Source organism: Cnephaeus nilssonii, assembly GCF_951640355.1.
Source record: "Cnephaeus nilssonii genome assembly, chromosome: X".
NCBI lineage: Eukaryota > Metazoa > Chordata > Mammalia > Chiroptera > Vespertilionidae > Cnephaeus > Cnephaeus nilssonii.
Window position 1 is genome coordinate 4,944,630 of NC_137071.1, and position 24,712 is coordinate 4,969,341.

Here is a 24,712-nt window from a genome sequence, read left to right on the forward strand (position 1 = left end):
TTAAGCCATCGAGGAGAGGCTCTAGAACAAGTCTGCTTAGACATAATATAAAGTAATTGCAGGAGTGATGGCTCATCACCTTCGCTGTATTCTATTCATTAGAAGCAAGTCACAGGTCCCATCCTCACTCAAGGAGTGCAGGTTGCATGGAGGTGTAAACATCAGGAGATGGTAGGTATCTTAAAGTCTGTCTGCCACACTCGCGCCTTCCTCACTTCTTACAGGTGTATTTCCTGAGAGCAGACCTCAATAAACCTTCATGCAAGTATCTATCTTAGAGTCGATACCCAGGGAGCAGTACTGGAGGCAGGGAAGTGAGCTAGAGACTGTTGCTGTAACATCAACTATGGGTGATAGCAGTCGGAGACTGAGTAGCAAATTTTCTATTAATAAATGTATAATAATTATTAGCATTTAGAATGACACATGGCCTATCTGAATGGAAAACCAATTCTAAAAAGTACAAGATGTCTTCAAGGAAGGATACACACAACAAAAATAATTCATTTCTAGGTCTGTAGAACAGATTAAATATAATAAAAATTAGGCTTACTGTTTCACAGTGTAAAAATAAACCTCAGACCACAGTCACATAATCAAAAAAATAATTAGCACTTTATTTAGTATAGATTGTACTTCAACAAATTGCAGAAAAAGTCAAATAGAGCTGCACTAGTAGCGGTTGACAGAAAATACACAAGCAACGGTTGTTATAACAGGATCAAATTCTACCTTGTTTATCAATACTTCCATTTTTATCCATCCCATGTACAATAATTAATTTTATCCATGCTTAGTCATATACAGAATGATATAAATAATATTCATAATTATTTCCACACAATATTATAGGGATTCTCCATTGGAAAAAATATTTTTCCTTAGGTCTTCAGAGTTTAAAATATATATAGTCCTTATTTTTGAAAATGCTTAAATACTGATGGACTTCTAAATCAATAATTACAAACACCAAATGACTACACTTACACACTGTGTTTTCAGGGAAATACTTTAGAATATTGGGAGTAGTCAACAGCTTATGATTCCAATGGTCTTCACAGGTATTATTGATTGCCTTTCATTTTCATGCATATTCAAATTTTCTTACAAAAGAAGAATGGTGAAACAAAATATGTAATCTGCCCTTAATAATTTGTGGTGCTCAACAGTTGCACAGAAACATGTGTTGAGTTTCTTGGGAAGCAGAATAGCAGCCCTTCAAAGAGGAGTGAGCCGCTCATCCTCTGTCATGAAAGTGTCATTAATGTGCCATCCCTTCGTATCTAGGGGGTCACAGGGGATGCCATTTTCAATTGTGATCGTGTTTTCACTCTTATCTTCAGTGTCATCTACTTCAGATGGTCCTTTGTTCTTCCTAAATGCACATAAAAAGAGTTATTGGGATCTAGGAGGAGAAAGCATGGTCTTTTACACAAATAGGGAAAGCAGGAAAGGAAAGAGGAAATTTAGAATGATGGAAAATTTATGCTATTTATTTATATATATAAAACCCTAATATGCAAATAGACCGAATGGCGAACAACCGAACAACTGGTCGCTATGATGTGCGCTGACCACCAGGAGGCATGCGCGGAACATGGCGGGTGTTGGCCGTGGTGGGATGGTGGAGCAGGTGAGCAGGGGTGCCAGACCAAGGTGGGGTGCCGGTCGCTGTTATCAGGGCAAACCTCTGGTGGTTACTGAAAATTCTTTGCTCCCACACGCCACGGTCCTACCCGGTGCTTGCACCTGCTGCTGGTGCCAGTCCCACTCACACCCGCTGCCAGCACCAGAGCCGCCACTCGCACCTGCTGCTGATGCCCAGCGCTGGTCCCAATCGCTCAGCGCCAGCAGCTGCCAGCCCCGATTGTCCCTAAGGGCTTCTGCACCTTCCCCTGCTCCTGAGGGGCGATTGGGGCAGTGGCCGCCACTCACACCTGCTGATGGCAACAGCCCCACTAGCACCTGCTGCCAGCACCGGCCCCAATCACTCCACACCATCAGCAGGTGCAAGCAGAACTGGCTCCATCCGCATGTGGGAGCAATGGCGGGGGAGGGGAGGAAGTAAGACTGCTGGTAGACAGGGGACCAGGGGCCGCAGTGGGAGGGGTTGGGCAGGGGTGTGGAGGATGGGCCGATGGTGCCCACTGCAGCCTCGCAGCCCACAGTTCCTTTCAAGGTGCACAAATTTGTGCACTGGGCCCCTAGTTTTCAAATAAGTTTCAAAGATCATAAAGAGCTGATGTGGTGAAAAGATGCTATTAAGATAAGAAGTCTTCATGGATGACCTATACATATTGATCAAAATGAATTATCTTACTTGGAATACATACATATATATATACATATGAATACATATGTATATTTATATAAATGCTTACGTTTGTATACACACATATATACATTACATTAACACACAAATTGAATGTAGGAATATGAGGAAAATAATTGGTAAGTTAAAAAATTTGGCTCTAGGAGAACTTCACAAAAATTGAGTTTAAAAAAGTAATAAATTCCTCTCACAGGATTTGATAAATAAATGGTCTGCAAATGTTGAGTGAAAATCAAATTGAAATGGCTTGTGAAGAAGCAAACTCACATTACTTTAGAGAAAGGAAGTAAATATTATAAATTGTAGGTATCACTGCTTGGCTCTACTCATTACAAAACAATTGTATTTATTTGTAAGCCATGTTTTTGGAACTCAAAACACATTTTACTGATTACATTACAACTCGTAGCTATAATTTCAGGTCATTTCAAAAATACTACATGACGGGATAAATTTTGAGTTTTCACTCTCAGATTCTTTGTAGACACTGCTACCCCAACCCAAGTGGTAACCAGGCCCTTAATATTTCCTTGGAGTGTGGAAAGCTATAGCCTTTAATTCAAAGGTTCTTCCTGTCTTTTGTGAAAGACCAAAACAGTTGAACCAATTATGCTTGATATCATAGAGGTAAGGGGCAAAAAAGAGAGGTGGGTACCTCTAGGCAATCACAGGGAGGAGGAGTTTCCCTGAGGCTTATCACAAGTGTTGGGGCACAGTGGAAACATGATGTGAAGCACAAAGCTTCCAGACTTACCAAAGATTCTATTGTCCCAGGAATCTAAGAAAACTCCAAAGAGGCAGACCTGAATGATCACATGTCTGGGATGATAGGCATTGCTGTGGTGACTGGGACAGACACTCACCACTATGGAAGTGCCTTAGAACCTTAGTGACTCTGGAAGGTGAGGAGGTGGTGAAGATGCCCCAGTAATGACTGAGGTAGTTTCCTATTAGTCCTATATGAAAGTCCACTTCAATATGCTTTAAATAATATGGAGTAGGAAGAGAGAAAAGAGAGAGCTTGTGTTTATGAAAGAATCATAGCTGATATAGAAGGAATGACAGAAAATCACCACTATAGTAGTTTATTCTAATGAGGCTCATCAATGGATACGAAACCACTGAGTGAGAAATGGTTAGGGAACAGGATATTTACATGGTCTCAATATATCACCCCCAAAAGCAATGTACTAATTATAAAGAGACATTTGTATTTTGTCAAGGGAGGAATTTTGGTGAACATCACCAACAAATGAGACAAATTCACAAGTGCCTCCAGATGTGACACACTAAAATTATATATTATATATGTAATTCTGTGATCCTGCCCCACCCCATCACCAATTTTTTTTTACCTTAATCTCTCAGGAGGAAGTAATCAGAGTAATCGAAATCCAAATAAATTTAAAGATATTTTGTAAAACAGCGAATCTGGACTCAGCACAGAGTGGGCTTAGAATTGGATGAACAGACACATAGGTGGCTGGCTAGCTAGCTATACAGAGGGTAAATGGATGGATCAATCAATGTATATCAATGACTGATTGGCTGGATAAAAAGTTAGTGGATGGATGGATGGACGGACGGATGGACTGTTATTCAGACAGTACCCAAAGGTATATCTTGAATGGGATCCACTGAAGAGAGAGAGAGAGAGAGAGAGAGAGAGAGAGAGAGAGAGAGAGAGAGAGAGAGAGAGAAAGGAAGGAAGGAAGGAAGGAAGGAAGGAAGGAAGGAAGGAAGGAAGGAAGGAAGGAAGGAAGGAAGGAAGGAAGGAAGGAAGGAAACATACATATGTGTTATTTCCTGTATCTCTTGTTATTTTTTCAAATGGATGGAAGAAAATATTCATTATCCTACCTTAGGAATTAGGAGTCAGTATAGATTTTGCCAGGCTTTGTTGGTGGTTTATTAGATAATTTCAAATAGCTATAGTTCATAATGAAAGTAGCATCCAATACTGTAGATCCCACTGTCATCACATGAAAGTATTGTGCCATTTTATATGCCTCTGTCAAATGTGTCACTATAAGACCCAATGCTGGGTTGAAAGTTGGGGGTTATAGTCCCAGAGACCTAGGAAAGGATAGGCTTCTGTGTTTCTCCATCCTCAGAGTGAGGCACTACAATGGCTATTCCAGGCCCCAGCAATCAGTGATGAACACAGGTTGGGGTGGGCATAGAGTTTCATGTGATGAGAAGGTCCTCCTGCCAGATGATGTCACCTACCAGAGGATTAGAATACTCTGGCCCCTCCTCTTCTGGACAGGAGTATTGTTACTTTCCATGTCCTCCAGAAAGCAAAAAACCAAAAACCAAACTGACATTCTATAATGATCAATCTCATCATTTCACTCATAGTACCCAACATTCATTCAATAACTATGTTTTAAGTGCCTACTATATGTTGGAAGAGACACAGTCCATGTCCTAAAGTGAAAAGAATAGATTCAATAAAAGGGAAAACCTCCAAATTTCACTCATGCTCCCTCCCTCCATTTTTCATGGATTATAAAAGAGAGGAGTGGTATTTCAGTAGGGATGAAGCCCTGGAAACAAATGTATATTTATAAATTATCATTAAAAATGCCTAGCTCAATCAATTTTCCCCCAAGTCACTCTTGATTGGGCTTGGAGTAAATAATAATATCCATAACAATAAGGAGATTTTAAACAGTCCAATCTTACCCTAAAATTTCTGTGTTAAGTATGAAAGCCATATTACAAAAATCTTAGTGGATGGAGCAGTCTGGAGTAGGTGGCAATGCAACACAGTGTTGGAAATAACAGCTGCCAGTATTTATTTACCAGTTTCTTCACTTTAAAAATGTTTTTATGGAATTAGAAGAAAAATTGCAGAGAGCTGAATCCAGGCAGATCACTGCAAGGAATCTTGCCTCCCTCTCCTCAACCACAAAGGAAAAATAATCCATCCGTCATCACAAAGGAATGGGGAGGAACTAAAAAGGAAGATGCAAACAGATGAGGACAAGTTTATATTTTTTAGAAGAAGGATTTCTCAACCAAAAAAGATTCTGAGTGAAATTGCTGTGGAAATTTAGCAAACTTAGCTGTGTCAGTGGCTAAGTAGGTACATATTGTTCTTTTGTGACCTTAGAGTCAGTTGTACAGAGTCTTGACATTGCTGGGCTTCACAAATTGCAGCGTCAGGAACATTCTGGCTGGTGGAGATGATAAGCAGTTCAAAGGTGATCTTACAGTAGTAATACAGCACTTTGTCACGTTTCATAGTGTGTACTGTAATAAACTGATTCACTGCCTGTGCATTGCTTCTACTAAGAATAATAAAACTTAACTATCTTTCTGAATCATTCTGATTTGTTGTTCTGAAAAAAAAAAAATCCTGAAAAATAAAATGAAGTGTTAAATGACTTCTGCTGTTCCTGCAATGTCAGGTAGTTCAGGAAGAGAATAATAAAAAAAGTGACTGGCCCAGCTGGCATGGCTCAATGGTTGAGTGTCGACCTATGAACCAGGAGGTCACGGTTTGATGGCTGGTCAGGGCATGTGCCCGGTTATGGGCTTGATCCACAGTGTGGGGTGTGCAGGAGGCAGCTGATCAATGATTCTCATACATCATTGATGTTTCTATCTTTCTCCACCTCCCTTCCTCTCTGAAATCAACAATATACAGATATATAGATATTTTTAAGTGACTAAAATACCTGAAACTAGCCCCTAGGAGCCTTGAGAGTGAATAATCTCCCACAGATCTAGAGAGAATAGGGGACAAAAGAAGTATCACATGTCCCTCAGAACTAGGGGGTGTTAATGAATAGGGATTGCTCAAGATAAAGTAGTGGTGGAGTACTTCTGTCTTCCTTCAAAAAGATAGGGCTGAAGAGACAAGGCCCAAGAATAGCCATTAAAACAACAAAAGATAGACAAATATGATTTTTAAAACATAATAAATTATTGAAGAATTGGGGCTGTCCTCATAATACGGATGATTCCTGGGGAAAATCGTGTTGCTGGAACAATTTCAGTGGGCATTGCAGCACAGTGAGATTGGTGGGCTTTGGGATCAAGCCTGCCTTGTTTTAAACTTTCTAACCATATATCTGTAGGCAGGTCGCTTTATATCTGCCATGTGATAGCCATAATACTAATTAGTATCTCTTACATGGCAGAAACCAGTGCTTTGCATACATCATTTCCTTTAATTCCCATTGCAATATTATGAAGAATGTATTGGTATCCCTACTTTTCATATTTGAGCTAAGATTCAAATATGTAGAGTAACTTGTCTTTCAGAATGCAACAAGATTGGTGAAAGCAGTGGACCTAGAACTCTATTTAGTCTCACAGGCTTCACTCAAAACACATATTTGATTCCTATTGAGTATGCACATTTAAGAACAGCAAAGAAAAAGACAATTATTAGCTCTAAAATTTCTGCAACAATTAGGGAGCTAGGTGAAAAATATTATTCTCATTTTCCATATGTGATGTACTCAAGCTCACTCAGCTAATAAATGCCAGGGCCTGAGACTGGAACCCAAAATCAATAGTATTGATCCAGTGCTCTTTCTACTAAAACACACACAGCACATCATTGACATCATCACCATTACCATTATCACATCACCCTCACTATTATAACCATCATTGTCAACATCATCATTCACCATCACTATCATCATTATTACTCAAACACCATCATCATCATCATCATCATCATAAGGGTGACAAGAGAACTAAAACATCTACATCTGGGCTGGAGCTAGTCCTAGATCTAGTACAGACATCATTGTGAAGCATATGCAGTTCATCTTGTCTCCCTCAAGACTAAAAGTTTTAGGGACAGATCATATCTTTTCCATGATTAGAAAAGGCTTTCATCACAATTATTAGGGCTCTCCCCACTTCAAACTACACCCTCTCCTCACTTTGAAATAATACTTTGCGCAAGAGAAACCCACCAGATTATAGCAAACTTAAAACACAACAAATCAATTTATCTTCAGAATGCTGTCATAATTGTCCTGACTATATTTGCTAATTATTGATGCTCTCCAGGTTTACAAAGAGATTTGTCCATCTGTTTTCCTAGTTTGAACATGAAATGAATTTGTGGAGGCAAAGCTGTGACAACCGCCTCACTTCTCCCAGGCAACAGATTATGATGCCACACACCCAATTATTATATTACTGTAGAATCTACTCAGAAGGAAAGAGCTGATCCCAGCACAAACTAGCTGAAAGGCCAGCAAATGGCAGGATAATAAAATAATAGTAACAGCTCACACTTATTGAGCGCTCACTGTATGCCAGGCACCACTCTAAGCACTTTACTGCATTAATTCTTTTTACCCCACCAAGTTAATTATTTCTAGTATACCTCACTGTTGCTCTAGCAAAGTTATCTACACAAAGAGAAAAAAAATTAACCAACATGATTCTAGCACCACAAACCATATTCTCCTGAGCTTGATTTCCCTGACTCATTGCCTGTGCTTCCTGATATCCATACAGTTAATGGATTATATATAAGAGCAGAATCAGGTGATAAATACTTGGAATCTAAGCAGTTTATCTCCAGAGTCCATTTTTTAAACTCCGATACTATATTGGGAAACAAGGAGATAAAGTTAACCCATAAAGGTTACAATCAATAGAAGCCATAGAATTATAGCATTTTAGGATTAATGCAAAACTGTAAAATATTAAATGTAAGTATTCAAATATTACAGGTAATATTTCTTAATATTAAAAAAAAACATAATAAACGACTTGTACCAAGTTTCTTTGTATTACATATCATGCCAAGCTCAAGAAAATCAAGCAAGCACAACTTGATCTCAATCTTTGAGTTTCATTTGGGACTAGACATAAATCACATTTATTCCACAGCATTTCACTTATCATTTATGAAAAATTATAAAGCCCATGATTTAAAATGATTCCTTTGTGTTAGTAACTAAGGTGAAACATATGGAAAGTAGCAAACCTCAGGAGAAACATTGAGTTGAACACACACTTGGCCAAACAGATCTTACATGTCCTATCTGGCATCAACCCTTTTGAAAACAATGCATGTCCCACTTATCAGAATTTTCCTTTCTCGGTATCAGAAAAAAAGGTTTAGAAGCATCAAGTGTCTAGTGAAGAGTTGAGGCCTCCCTCCACTTCCCCTCTGTATCAGAGGTACTTGTAAACAAAGTTTTCTCCTTTCATCAGGCTGAGAAATCCTGTCTCTTCTCACCCTGCCCCACAACCTTACTAACTCCGCCTCTAGTCTGAAGTTCTCTCTTAAAGTAATATCAATCATTTAGACAGCAAAATTTCAAGTATTCTAGAATCCAGGTAAATAAACTCAAGGAGTGGAAATCTTCCAAGTTAGCACCTTATGAATAGATTTCCACTCATAAGGTGCTAACTTGGAAGCTGTCAAACTAATTTAATTAAAGTAACCGGGGAGAAACCAAGATGGCGGCATAGGTAAACACCTAAACTGCTACCTCGCACAACAATTTCAAAACTACAACTAAAGGACAAAATGAACATCATCCAGAACCACAGGAAAGCTGGCTGAGTGGAAATTCTATAACCAGAAGAAAGAGGAAAGCACATGGAGAATCAGAGGAGCTGCAAAAGGCTGAGGTGCAGAGACATGCGCACAGGCGGCTGAGTGCCTGGCTGGCTTTCTCTAGCGGGAAGGAAATAAAAGCTCCTGACTGCACTGAACCCCAGTTCTGACTGCACTGGACCCCAGTTCCGGGCGAGACCCTGGGGGCCCAGGCTTATACGGGGGGAATCTGGACTGTCAGGCGGAAACTCAGGGGAGCCGCGAAAGGCAGAGGTCTGGAGGCACGCGAGAGTGCGCAGAGAGGACTGACTGCTGAGTGTGCCGCTGGCTTTCTCTAGCAGGTGGGAAACAGAAGCTCCCCCACTACACTGAACTCCAGTTCCGGGCGAGAATCTGGGAATCCAGATTCATTGGGGGAGAAACTGGACTGTCTGGCAGCGGGAGAAACTCAAGGGTGGCTTACTCTTCGAGGTGTTTGCAGTAATTATCGAGGGACACTGAGACCCAGGGGCATCATAGGGCAGGGCTGACGGGAAGCCAAGACTGTCTGCTCAGCCCTGAGAATCCGTCCCATCCAAGCTGAGCACAGAGGCTTTTGCAATTTTGCAAGTCTTGTCTCATAAGGCTGTCTCCAGCACAGAAGTTCTCCTGGCGTAGACACAGCTGATCCTCACAGCCAATTGGCCTGGAGGTCAATTCCTCCCAGTGATACCAACAACAATCAAGACTTAACTATAACAAGGCTGTACACACAGTCCACAAAGGGGTGCACCAAGAGCGTCCACCTCAAGTAACTGGGGAGGCCGAGCCACTGGGCCATATAAGACACCTAGCACACAAAGCTACCCTACCAACTCAGGGAAGCAGCGAAAATGCAGAGACAAAGAAACAGATCACAAACGAAAGAAATGGAGGAAAACAAACGACTGGATATGGAGTTCAAAACCACGGTTATAAGGTTTTTTAAGAATTTCCTAGAAAAGGCCGATAAATTTAATGAGACCCTCGAGGATATGAAAAAGGATCAACTAGAAATTAAACATACACTGACTGAAATAAAAAATATTATACAGAGACCCAACAGCAGACTAGAGGAACGCAAGAATCAAGTCAAAGATTTGAAATACAAAGAAGCAAAAAACACTCAACTGGAAAAGCAAAAAGCAAAAAGAATCCAAAAATTTGAAGATAGTGTAAGAAGCCTCTGGGACAACTTCAAGTGTACCAACATCTGAATTATGGGGGTGCCAGAAGAAGAGAGAGAGCAAGATACTGAAAACCTATTTGAAGAAATAATGACAGAAAACTTCCCCCACCTGGTGAAAGAAATAGACTTACAAGTCCAGGAAGCGCACAGAACCCCAAACAAAAGGAATCCAAAGAAGAGCACACCAAGACACATCATAATTAAAATGCCAAGAGCAAAAGACAAAGAGAGAATAATAAAAGCAGCAAGAGAAAAAGTTAATTACCTACAAGGGAGCACCCTACGATTGTCAGCTGATTTCTCAACAGAAACTTTGCAGGCCAGAAGGGAGTGGCAAGAAATATTCAAAGTGATGAATAGCAAGAACCTACAACCAAGATTACTCTACCCAGCAAAGCTATCATTCAGAATTGAAGGTCAGATAAAGAGCTTCACAGATAAGAAAAAGCTAAAGGAGTCCATCAACACCAAACCAGTATTATATGAAATGCTGAAAGGTATTCTTTAAGAAGAGGAAGAAGAAGAAAAAAAAGGTAAAGATAAAAATTATGAACAACAAATACATATCAACAAGTGAATCTAAAAATCAAGTGAATAAAAAATCTGATGAACAGAATAAACTGGTGAATATAAGAGAATCAGGGGCATAGAAAGGGAGTGGACTGAAAATTCTCAGGGGGAAAGGGGTGTGGGGGGGTGCGGGAAGAGACTGGACAAAAATCATACACCTATAGATGAGGACAGTGTGGGGGAGGTAAGGGCAGAGGGTGGGGTGGGAACCGGGTGAAGGGGAGCTATGGGGAAAAAAGAGGAACAATTGTAATAATCTGAACAATAAAGATTTATTAAATTAAAAAAAAATAAAGTAACCGGAATATTTATTAAAATGCATCCCATTTTAATAAATTCTAATTTAGTGGGTCTGTGATAAAGCCAAGTGATTCAGGGAGTTTATTCAAAGGCCACTTTAAGGAATGCAATTCTATATCATACCATAAGCACTAGAGGGATGAGCATCCATCAAAGGGAGGAAGTATAAAACAGCCAAAAAGAATCTGGGCCAAGATGGCGGCTACAGGCACTAGGCCAAGAAGAGGTAGGCCAAGGTGGGGAGGAAATAACTGGAACTGCTGGCATTTGGAGGTGGAGGACTACTAAAGACTAACTCTGCCCACCCAAAAAGTCTTAGCTCTGTGTATCTAGCTTATAAAATCATAACGTAGATTTAAAATTGACTCAGGATATGTAACATTCATATGTAGAATAGAGAGAATTATAGTAATAGAAAGAAGCATAATTAAATAAAGGACATTGGACTCCAAAAAGTCTCTAAATACAAGAGCATAGGTGATATTTTTTAAATCACCATTTTTTTTCAAAGTTTCAGATATAAGGCATTATCTTCAGCTAGGGACAAATCCTCTCCTTATTTTTCTAAGTCATGAGCAAACAGAAAAACACTCTTTAATCATTCCCTTTCAATATCTTACCTTCTACGTTGCCAGATTCCTGATAAAACCAATAGTGTGATTGCAACTATGACGATACAAAATACCACACCAAATATAATAATCCAGATGGGCACAGATGGGTCAGTGGGTGGTGCAAAAGTGGAAGGAATTTTTAAAAATTCCAGAGTCTGGTCATTCAAAGAGAAGGCATTGTTGATCCGGTTCCTATTCATTCTAAAATACAATGACAATAAAAACAAACAAAACAAGACAGAAAAAAATTAGAAAATGTAGACCTATCTCTCCATGATTAGACAGTTTCACGAGGGCATTCATGCTGTGGTATTCTTTTCATAAGTTGCTGTGCTCACTGTCAGAGAGGTGCTCTTCTATACACTACTGCTCTCCCTTGTTGCAAATGTTCTAGAAGTAACCAGAAGTCCTGAACTTTGAGCTCTGCCCACCATGTTTTATTTCCTAAGAGGGTAGCATCTAGATTAAAATGACAAGAATCTATTTAAGGTGATTTGCATAAATACCAACAGCCCCAAAAGATAAAATTATATGTTAACAAGTGAATGATGAACGAGAACAAAAGAAAACCAGGAAAAGAAAACATTAATCCAGGAGCAGTTGCAAACCCATTGGTTTGATCTTTTCCCTCCATTAATTCAACCAACATTTGTGGAAAACTTACTAAGTACCAAATACTGTGCTAGGTGCTGTAGATACAATGTGAAATAAAAATACCAAAGACCTTACAGTCTAGAAGGATGACAGATCAGCCCCTCTACAACCACAGTGCAATACAAAATGTTTTATGAAAAAGGCAAATATGGATACAGTTAGGGAGCCCAGCAGAGGGCTAAGGACATCATAGTGAGAAGTCAGGGCCGCTTTCCTGAGAAGGAACTTTTGAACTGTGTTTTGAGGAACAGGTAGGAGTTCTTTAGACCAAATTGTGTAGTGAGCACAGGAATGGAGACATGGCATAGTATGATTTTCTCAGTAAACTGCAAGTAGTTCTATATGACTAAAGTAAATGGTGCTTTAGGAGTCCAAAAGTCAAGAAAGCATAAAGGTAAATGTGCTACTTTTCCTGGGGAAAATCTGCATTTTGGGTGGTTACACCAGTTAGGAAACATGCCTTAGGGAAGGGTTGGTTATAAAGACTTCTTTGTCTGAAACAAAAAAAAAAGTTAATTTCTAACTGGAATTTGAAAACTAGATGAGGAGATTTCTTGGAGATATGGTATGGCCTTTACTGAATTCACACTAGACAAGCTGACTTCATCTCCCTCTAGAGCAGCCCTGAAAAACAGAAATACAATGTGAGTCTTATGTGTGACTTAAACATTTTTAGGAGCTGCATTTTTAAAAAAAGTAAAAACAAACAAGTGAAATTAATTTTAATAATATATTTTCCCAATACATATAAGAAAATATAATTTCAACATATAATCAATATTGCCTTGGTTCACGTCTTATTTTGTATTAAGTATTTGAAATGCAGTGTGTTCTTTACACTTAGAGCATATCTAACCTTGGACTAGCTACATTTCAAGTGCTCAATAGCCACATATGGCTGGTGACTACTGTCTTGTACAGTGCCGGTATTGAACTTGACAGTAATGGCTTGAGAATCTCTGCTGATCCGCACCAAGCTATCAGGAAAGACCTCCTTTAGCAAATAAAAATCTATGCTGACGCATGATTATTCATTAATATAAAGGATAATCTCAACCAGATAATCTACAGCAGGGGATAATGTCAATGTGATTTTTACCAAACTGTAGAATGTTTTCATTTTTTACAACCTAATATTGATAATCCAGGAACACAAATATTTCCACAAAATAATGAATTCTAAGGTCTAAGTCAGAGTAAAATGAAAAGTTGCTCTGCATTCTCATCCTATCTACCTGGTCGGTTAACACTTTGCTATTCTATCACCTTTCGGGCTGATTAGAAGTTCCAGTTCAGTACAGACTAAACCTCAGTCCACCACTGAAATCCCCAATAGGTATCAATCAACAAGAATCTTTCAGCCAAGATTGGCCTTGAATATGGGCAGACCCTCACAAAACAGCTAAAACAGCCATCTTAGAACTGGTCAGTCATTCCCTCACCTGATTCTATAGGTGTAAACACTCTAGTAGAGAGAAAAAAAATCACTGGACTTGGTGGCAGCATGCCTGGGTTCAAGTCCTCGCCGTTTATTTTTCTAGCATGGTGGCCTCAGCAAATCAATTAATCTCCCTGAATCTCAATTTCCTCATTTATAAATGTGGAATAAGAATAATGACTCAAAAATGACTGGCATTGGTATTAAATGCCACAGATGCATGAAAACATGCCTGTGAAGCAAAAACTGTTAGGCAAATTAGGTATAACTAGTATTATTTTGCCCAACTATGTAGATCCTTCAGACTTGAAATTTCTCTTGCCTGCACTCTAAGTACCACATCCTTCTTTTCACTCTATCCTTCCCTCTTGGTATTGTTTCCTTTCTTTTCTTTTTTTAAAATTTTATTTAATTGTTTAAAGTATTACAAATAGTAGTACTTATGTCTCCTTTTTTTCCCCATTGACCTTCCCCCGGCCTCCCCTACCCCCTGGGACATGCCCTCACCCCGCCCCCCCCCCCCCCCGCAGTGTCTTGCATTCATTGATTATGCTTATATGCATACATACAAGTCCTTCAGTTGATTTCTTACCTCCCCCCACAACCCTCCCCAGCCTTTTCACTGTAGTTTGACAGTCTGTTCTATGCTTCTCTGCCTCTGTATCTATTTTTGTTTATCAGTTTATAATATTCTTTATTATGCATAAATGAGTAAGACCATGTGGTATTTTTCTTTCACTGACTGGCTTATTTCACTTAGCATAATGCTCTACAGTTCCATCCATGCTGTTGCAAATGGTAAGAATTCCTTCTTTTTTACAGCAGCGTAGTATTCCATTGTGTAGATGTACCATAGTTTTCTAACCCATCTGCTGATGGATATTTAGGCTGTTTCCAGATCTTAGCTATTGTAAATTGTGCCGCTATGAACATGGGGGTGCATATATCCTTATTGATTGGTGTTTTTGTTTTCTTGGGATATATTCCTAGAAGTGGTATTATTGGGTCAAATGGCAGTTCGATTTTTAATTTTTTGAGGAAACACCATATTGTTTTCCACAGTGGCTGCACCAGTCTGCATTCCCACCAGCAGTGCACGAGGGTTCCTTTTTCTCCGCATCCTCTCCAGCACTTGTCGTTTACTGATTTGTTGATGATAGCCATTCTGACAGGTGTGAGATGGTACCTCATTGTTGTTTTGATTTGCATCTCTCGAATGATTAGTGACTTTGAGCATGTTTTCATATGTTTCTTGGCTTTCTGAATATCCTCTTTCGAAAAGTGTCTATTTAGGGCCTTTGCCCATTTTTTGATTGGATTGTTTATCTTCCTTTTGTTAAGTTGTATGAGTTCCCTGTAAATGTTGGAGATTAAACCCTTATAGGAGATAACATTGGCAAATATGTTCTCCCATGCAGTGGGCTTTCTTGTTGTGTTGATGGTTTCTTTTGCTGTGCAGAAGCTTTTTATTTTGATGTAGTCCCATTTGTTTATTTTCTCTTTAGTTACCATTGCCCTAGGAGCTGTATCGGTAAAGATATTGCTACGACAAACGTCTACTATTTTGCTGCCTATGACTTCTTCTACGATTTTTATGGTTTTCCATCTTACGTTTAAGTCCTTTATCCATTTTGAGTTTATTATTGTGTATGGTGTAAGCTGGTGGCCTGGTTTCATTTTTTTGCATGTATCTGTCCAGTTTTCCCAACACCATTTATTGAAAAGACTGTCTTGTCTCCATTGTATGCTCTTGCCTCCTTTGTCAAATATTAATTGAGCATACTGGCTTGTGTCGATTTCTGGGTTCTCTGTTCTGTTCCACTGGTCTATATGTCCGTTCTGGTGCCAGTACCAGGCAGTTTTGAGAACAGTGGCTTTGTAGTATAGCTTGATATCTGGTATTGGGATCCCTCCAACATTGTTCTTCTTTCTCAAGATTGCTGCAGCTATTCGGGGTCTTTTTTTATTCCAGATGAATTTTTGGAGAATTTGTTCTAGGTCTTTGAAGTATGCCATTGGTATTTTAATGGGGATTGCATTGAATTTATAGATTGCTTTGGGTAGTATGGACATTTTAATGATGTTGACTCTAACAATCCATGAACATGGTATATTCTTCCATTTGTTCATGTCTTCCTCTAGCTCTTTTTTTAGCATCCTGAAATTTTCCTTTATTTTCATATAATCCTGTTGAGCCCTATCCATTCCCTGACATAAATTTCCATTCTATTAGCCATCCTCACCCCCTGAATAGCTTCTCCTGCTATTTGAAACAAACATTTTGTAGTGAACATATTCATCTACATATCTACCTTCACCCCAAACACTCTTCCTCCTTACATGAACTGAGGCCTGGTTTAACCACAGTGCCTTCATTTTCCTTGCAGCCTTCCCACATCACAGGGCTTGAATAAAAGCCCTTATAACGTGAAATACTAATACAATATTCCTAGTTCTTACTACCTAAGTGGTGGATCTTGACAGTATTCTTAGTAGCAAAAGTGTAGGAACAATTTAGTTCAAATCATCATTTAAAGCAGATTAAATCATTTCCCATTGGTATAGATCAGGAGTGGGGAACGTCTGGCCCACAGGCCAAATAAGGCCCTCGAAATCATTTGGTCTGGCTCTGCCAAAGCATTAATGGTGAGTTAATGAAATGTTTGACCAAATATAGCAGGCTAATTTTTTAAGTTGAACATTTTCTATGGCCTACGAATAATGTTATAAATATCCAAATGGCCCTTGGCAGATAAAAGGTTCCCCACCCCTGGCATCAATAACTTTGCTTCAGCAAGGGAAATAGATGATTGTTCACACAAAACCTTTGGCATTTGATCATGTGCTCATTATCTTAAATGTTAATATTTTACAGAAAGCAAATGAGTTCTTTCACTAGATATTTCTCCTTGGTAAAGACAATAATGTACACCTTAGTAACCTAGAAATCCATAGTGAAGAGAGTTATTTACTTTGTTTCTTTTTTTTTCCAGAAAATACAGGGTGTCCCAAAAAAATGTATACATACTTTGAATAATTATTAATTCCAATGGGTTAAATCTGAAAAGAAAGAAACATCAATTGAGCTATCAGCTGCTAAAATGTATGTGCATTTTTGGGATACCCTATAGTTTGTTTCTTCCAATATACCTTTGCCCAACATGAATCATGCATGGGATCTGAAGTTTTGACACATAAAGTGTGCACAATAATTGAAATAAAAACAAATTGCATCCTTATGCTTCTATGAAATAAAGATTACATTTCCCTTTTCAAAGTCTGTTATGATCACAAGGAGAGGAGGAGAGGAACCGTCAGGAAAAACTATAAATCTTGAAATGGGTAAAAAAATATCACTGAGTATCTGGCAAAAACACCTTTTTGAATAATTTCTGCCTTTTCTTGTTTATGAGTTATTTTGCAAATCTGTAAGTTGTATATAAAACTAACATAATGTAAATGATTCCTGTCCACACAAAATCAAATGAATTGTGTTTGGTGGAACACGATTGATGACTACTTGATAAATAAACCGGTGCATCTTTTTTTAAATGAATATCACCATTCCTCAATTCCTATGTATGCATGCTTACCTGAAGTCTCCTTTGAACTAGTTTTAATATTTTACTAGTTTCCTCATTAACAAATGAAATAATAAAGTATTTGATAGAATTTATTTTTTATTTGTATGAATCCTAATTTTATCTCTTTTTTAAAAAGGTATCTTTTACAAATTGGTAGTCACAACGTAGTCATGAGGATGCAAAGTATAGCACAGGGAATATAGTCAATAATATTGTAATAACTATGTATGGTAGCAGATATGTACTTGAAATACAGAGGGAACACTTTGTAAAGTATATGATTGTCTAACTTGAAATGTTGTACACTTGAAACCAATATGAAATAATATTAAATGTAAACTGTAATTGAAAAATTACAAAATAAGATTAAAAGGTATCTTTTAAAGATAAAGACTGTACATTGACTAAGGAAGGTAAGTTCTTAGAGACCCAAGAAATCTGAGCTAGGAGTACCATATTATTCTTGTTTCATAAATGAAAAAAGGAAAGTAAAAGAGAAGTAATTTGTCTATATTCAAATAATTAGCAAGAAGCAAAACCAGAATTAACAACCTAAACATTTGGCCTCCAGAATCCATGTGATGCACCATCACACAATAGTTCTGTACAAGGTGTTCTTGCTTTAAAAAAAAAAAAGACAGTACTAAACATTCTTAGCTAATATTTAAACCAAGGTCTCTCAACCACAGCATGATTGACGTTTGGGGTCTAATAATTCTTTGTTGTGAGATACTGTCCTGGGCATAGTAGGATGTTTAACAGCATCCCTAACTTCTGCCTGGTGGCAAACTTCCCTCTGCCCCGTGCTGTGACAGCAAAAATATCTGGAAACATTGCCAAATGTCTCTTGGAGGGAAAAGTACCCCTTAATGAGAACCACTGATCTATAATCTCTAATACAAACTAGCAAAATAAAACCTTTGACATCTTAATAAATAAATATTGTGAAGCAGAAATAAATTTCTTTAATGCCTATGAAAAGAGTTGCATTAATCAACAGGTTGATTTACTGGTAGAAGGCATATTTCACAGTGATTACCTTATGGCTGACTGTATCTCATCAGCAGGAAGTGTGTAGTTTTTCGTAGGATCTGTAACCACAAACCAGAATGACACCCTCCGGGTTACATTGCAAAGTAAGACATGGGAAATTCTGCAGATAATGGGGAGAAAAAAACACACACCATAAGCAAATTAAGCCACATTTCATTGGACTATCCACTCTGGTGTTATTGCCATCTTAAGAGATGTCTTAGCTATTAATGAAAAGTAATTTCTACCATTATGAAGAGAGGTATTATTAAGAATAAAATTACATAGGAAATTTCTTTTGTTTCAAAATCATATACTTGAGGACCACTCCTTAAATAAGGACTCTACCAAAAAATAAAATCAAGAAGAATTATTTAGTAGAGAGCTTTAGAGACCTCACTCTCCATCACCTGTTAGCTGGCAGCACCCCTGCCTTCCAAACACTGGGCCTCTGAACCACTGAAGCTTCTTGGATCCAGATAAATCCATTGCCCACTCTTGATCCAATAGTTGCTCTAATGGCCACTATTTTTGTGCCTCTCCCACTCCGGTATTGGGCTGGACCAATAACAACCTCCAAACTGAAGTGCTTTGATCAGTTTACCATAAACCTTTGAACACTGTTTTTGCAGTTACCTGCTTTCCAACTGTAAATTGGAAATGTGCTTCCCTCTGATCATACACATGTATCCACCCACCCAAGGGCACCCTGACCCCTGTGCCAAGGAGACAGTACTGAGGCCTCTCAGCCAATGCAAGAAAGGATAAAGGAAGTTTGACAGACAACTCTAGTTGAGACCCAGACACCAAGAGAAGGAGGCGAAGCCTAGAGCACAGGCCATTGGCCTTCAAGCCCGTATGGAGAAAACGGAGTGATCCTTTCCTTTGTGCCCAGGCCAGAGACTCTGCTCCTGGTGCAACAGGTCGAAAGGAAGACAATGCCACTACCCTCCCTAAGCCTTTCCTGTCTGTCATCCACCCTGATGCAAGGACACCACCAGCACAGGTCACAGTCACGGCTGGAGACTGTGAGAGAACTGGAAGCGTGTGGTCATGCTGGTGTCCTATTACTTGAGGCCCTGCCACCACCAACTCCCAAAATTCAAACCCACAGTTCTTTTACCCTGGTGAGTACTACTCTGCCCCTGCATGAGTCAAGGATACTACCAGGTCACCTTCCACCATCCCAGCTGGCAGGTCTGCCAAGCCCCAGACCCCCACCCACCCCTCCTGCCTTTTCCTAGGAACATACTAATGAGGAGGGCATTTTTCACCCCTGCTTGTCCAGTGTGCATACTAAAAAGTTTGTTCTTGTTTTAAACATTAAGTATAGGCATCTTTATTATCTTGGAGATTGTCATAGTCTTTCTTTCAAAGATTCATATAATAGGATTCTTCCACACCACAGTTTCCCCAGCTTGGCACTGTTAACATTTGGGGCCAGATAATTCCCTCTTGCTTGCTGGGTGCTGTCCTCTGTATTGCAGGGTTTCAGCAGAGTCCCCGGTCTCTAACCTCTAGGTGCCAGCAGCATACCCACATTGTGAAAATGTCATTGCCAAATAGTCCAGGATGTGGGGAGGCTTGGAAGGAGGTGTGTGTGTGTGTGTCACAGAGACAGAGACAGAGACAGAGAGAGAGTCACCCTAGTGGAGAATCCCTGATGAGAGAGAGAGAGAGAGAGAGAGAGAGAGAGAGAGAGAGACCGACCCTACTGGAGAATCCCCGAGAGACAGTGCCCTCTACTGGCAGAAACTGTTAAGCTTCTTCTCCCAAAATGGTGTGTTTAAAACATGCCCAAGATACAGAGATGAACAAAATTAAGTGCATGCTTGGCAAAAGTATTGTCCCCAGTTTTGTAGAATGCTGTAGCATGGGAATTATTCATGGTTTTGCCCTTATTAATAATCAGACAATGTAAAGATTTTTTTAAATGAGCTACTCATTTAAGCTCTTCAGGTTGCTGAAAATTAAAAAGTAAGATAGCAACAAATGCTGATAAAATGCAGAGAATTGGAATCCCAGGCAGTGCAGGGAGGGGGGGGGGTGTCCTTGGGTCCATCCATTCTGGAAGTGTTTCCTAGAACAGAGTGCAGCTACCAGCAGTTCTCTTACAGGGAGAGAGAGACATCAGTGAGACTATTCTCTGTCAAACTCTGTCAGAGCTGAGAACTGGAACAACCTCAATGTCCATCAGTATGGGAATGGATCATGTAAATCTGGTCTGTGCTATCAAGCGAGTACACAGATTCAAGGAAAGAAAGAGCCCAGGGCATCTGGACTATTGAGCCAGATAATTCTGTGTTGGGTAGCTGAGCTGTGCATTGCAGGATGTTTAGCAGCAACCCTGGCCTCTCTCAAATAGTTGTCATTAGGCCACTTCCACTAGTGACAATCAAAAATTTCTGCAGGCATTGCCAAATATCTCGTGAAGGACAAAGATCACCTCCAGTGGAAAGCTACTGAACTAGAGCTACACTTTTACATATAAAAGGACAAATCTCAAAAATACATTTATTGAATGAAAAGGATGGGAGGTGTAATGTTATATGTAGCACATGCCATTTATATAAATTAAACACCAAGTAATACTGCTGGCATAAGAGAGGAGGCCAGGAACCAAGTAAGTGGTCATCTGAACACTTGCCCATGATTTTCTTTCCACCTAAAGTCTCTTTAAATACTGCTCAAACATGAATTTTGTGGTATTTGTCTTTAGAGGCAGAAAATAGCTGTATTCTCCCTTGAAGCTTGATTTCTAAAGGGGCGGAGACAGAAGATAACCAAGTAAATAAATGTACATACTGCCAGGTGGGAGAAGTGCTGTAAGAAAAATAAATCAGGAAGAGGAATGTATACACTTCATCAATTCTTCTCCGTGTCCTCCTCACCATGGAACTACACTGTCTCTTACTATGAATTCAAGTTATTTATTCAGTGTTTCTTTGGGGTGCTAACTCATGCTTTAATACAGCACCTTGGCAAATAAAGTAAAAACATTTGAAATAAAAATTTCCAAAAGATTAAAATGATGATGAAAAGAGTAAATCCAACATTTTCAATGAAGACAGTTACTATTAGATACAAAAAATCTTGGACTGAAACTCCACAAATGATGCTTCTCTTTTGAAGATTACTTCCTGTCATTTGCTAGACTGGAGACTAGGCTTTTCACTATACATGACTAGAAAGGGCTTGAGATCTTAGTGTGTCAATGAGAACACTGCTGGCATTTTGAGTAGGAAATTCCTCATTATGTGGCAATGTCCTGACACGGGTACCAAATTGGTTATCTCTCATCCCCACCTTCTAAATGCCACAACAATCTCCAATAATAGATATAACCCAACAACACACCATTTCCATATGCAACCTTGATATGCTACATGGCTGGAATCAGTACTATACCCAGGTGAAAAACACTTATAAATCTCTTCAGACATGTCAAGGTCATGAAAAACAAGGGAAGATGGAGAAACTGTTAGATTGGATCAGCTTAAAGAGGAATAGATTCTAGAACAGAAACAGGACATTAGTCTAAAAAAGGGAAATCTGAAAAATGCCACAGTTTAATAACATAGAGCCAATGTTAATTTCTTAATTTTGATATATTTATTCTAGTTATTTAACACTAGAGGCCTGGTGCACAAAATTCATACACGGGTAGGGTCCCTAGGCCTGCCCAGTGATCAGAGCCAATCAGGGCCTTCCAGCTGACGGCCGGGGCCTTCCTTCATTCCGTGCTGCCCCCTGGTGGTCAGCGCACATCATAGCGAGAGATCAAACTCCTGGTCTCCCAGTCAAACTCCCAAGGGGACACTGCATATTAGCCTTTTATATATAGATATAGATATAGATAATAACATTAGGAAAATGGGTGAAGGGTCTAGAGTAGAAATTCTGACCCTCAGTGCTACTGCATTTTACACTGGCTAATTCTTACTTGTGAGAGTTGTCTATTCTTTTGAAGGATTTTTGCAGCATGCCTAGGCTCTACACACCAGATGCCAAGAACACATCAAATTGTGAAAAACAAAATGCCTCCAGACATTTCCAAATATACTCAGGAGCAGTGGAGGAACAAAATACCCTCAGGTTGAAGACTATTGGGACACAGAATCTTTCTTTTTTTTTTTTTTTAATATATTTTATTGATTTTTTACAGAGAGGAAGGGAGAGGTATAGAGAGTTAGAAACATCGATCAGCTGCCTCCTGCACATCCCCCACTGGGGATGTGCCCACAACCAAGGTACATGCCCTTGACCGGAATCGAACCTGGGACCCTTTAGTCTACAGGCCGACGCTCTATCCACTGAGCCAAACCGGTTAGGGCAAGGAACTTCTTAAGATGCCTGACATCTATAATAATAAAAACATAACATGCTAATTAGACCGGACAGCCGAACGACCTTCCGGACATCCTTCCAGACGACCTTCCGGACTCAGCCAGGGCTGCCAGGGCCAAGGCAAGCCGTTGTGGCTGCGAATTTCATGCATCGGGACTCTAGTATTAAAATAACAGGGAAGCCCTGACCCTGGGATTGTGATTTATTTTAATTTTTTTTAATTTCTTTATTGATTAAGGTGTCACATATTTGTCCTCATCCCCCCATTCCCATCCCACACCCCTCCCCATGGATGCCCCAACCCCCTGTTGAACTTAACCATTGGTTAGGCTCATATGCATGCACACAAGACCTTTGGTTGATCTCTCCCCCCTCCCCCCACCCTCCCCTATCCTCCCTCTGAGGCCCGATAGTCCGATCAATGCCTCCTTGTTTCTGGTTCTGTTGTTGTTCATCAGTCTATGTCGTTCATCATTTCCCCTAGATGAGCGAAATCATGTGTCACTAGAGATATACTTATAAGAACTGAATGTGAGACGAGCAATAATAGTTATGCTGACAGGCAAATGAATCAGTCTGTAGTGAGTTTCTTTCTGGACCAACAGTTCTTTTGAGACCCAATATCAATGTCCACCAGTTCCTTATGAGTACATGTTGGCACTGACCCCTCAGCTCTGGATGGTGGACAAATGTTGTTAATGCAGGTCCGACTCCCTCTGGTTTGGTCTCGGCCGGACCCAGGGGCATGTGGCCTCACCCGGACCCAGGGGGTGAGCGACCTCACCCGGACCCAGGGGCGCGTGGCCTCACCCAGACCCAGGGGCGCGTGGCCTCACCCAGACCCAGGGGCGCGTGGCCTCTCCTAGACCCAGGGTCGCGTGGCCTCACCCGGACCCGGGACCCAGCCTCACCTGGATCCAGAGGCACACGGCCTCACCCGGACCCGGGATCTAGCATCACCCAGACCCAGGGGCGCGTGGCCTCTCCCAGACCCAGGGGCACGTGGACTCAGCCGGACCCGGGATCCAGCTTCACCCGGACCCAGGGGCGTGTGGCCTTACCTGGACCCAGGGGCGGGTGGCCTCACCCGGGCCCGGGACCCAGCCTCACCCGGATCCAGGGGCACACGGCCTCACCCGGACCCGGGATCTAGCTTCCCCCAGACCCAGGGGCGTGTGGCCCTACCCGGACCCAGGGGCCCGGGGACACAGAATCTTTCTGCATTATCTCTGCAACTCTCTTGTAAATATACCTTTTTTCAAATTAAATACAAACACATATACAAATACAGGAGCAAAGCAGTTATTTTTAAAGTTCCCTGAGCACATTAAAACGATATACAAGAATAAAATAAGGCAATGGATTAATAATAGTTCTTACTTGCTTCATGGATAAAGCGATAACAGATACACATGTACTTAGAAAATCAGGAAGAGCTGTGTTCAAATGCAAGATAATGGCATCTGTCAGCATAAGGGTGCTTTTAATACTTATGCAAAATTTTAAAAATGTGTTCTGTTGTGTATTAAATTTTATCGAGTATTTATTAGGATACCCCTCCCCCCACTGTACTAGTAGTATCTTAGGAAGCACTATTTCCATAATTTACCTAAGACTGATATTACCAAAATAAAGGGCAATACTTTTAGCTGCATAGGGTCTTCTTCCACAGAATACTAAGTATCCCTCCTGCATGGCGCTTCCATGAATAATAATAAGTCTAAGACGTTAAACAAATAAAAAAGTCACTGCCTTTCCTCAAGTGTGGGGAGCCCTGGACTGAAGGTGCTTCTCCAAGAATTGGCTCCATTGCCATTTCTCATCAATGGCGCCAGACAGGGCCAACTGCATCCAAGGGGTCTAAGAATCGGGCTCTTGTTTCTGGAAATCAAAAGGACTAAATAGGAGCTGGGATGCTGTCTTACAAGCACAAGACTGTTAATCCCCTTACCATGGATACAACAGCACGTTGTTCCTTTTTTGGATCACAAGACTTTTCCTTGAATAGGCAGAGGAGGAAACCCATTTTGTGCCCTACACCATTAACTCAGAAAGAAAATGGCATGCCTGAGTTAGACTTCTAG

The 24,712-nt window shown here is 40.2% G+C and overlaps 1 protein-coding gene across 1 annotated transcript in view; it reads right to left on the reverse strand.

The window, feature by feature from the left end:
• Positions 1–687: 687 nt before the first annotated feature.
• Positions 688–24,712, reverse strand: part of CLTRN (collectrin, amino acid transport regulator) — a 33,154-nt gene continuing 9,129 nt past the window's right edge. The window contains exons 4-6 of the mRNA XM_079765219.1: positions 18,289–18,402; positions 11,580–11,774; positions 688–1,375 (exon numbers count right to left, since the gene is read on the reverse strand). Of these exons, the coding sequence (XP_079621345.1) occupies positions 1,219–1,375; positions 11,580–11,774; positions 18,289–18,402 (466 nt within the window). The 3' untranslated portion in view covers positions 688–1,218. The remainder of the gene's footprint in view (positions 1,376–11,579; positions 11,775–18,288; positions 18,403–24,712) is intronic.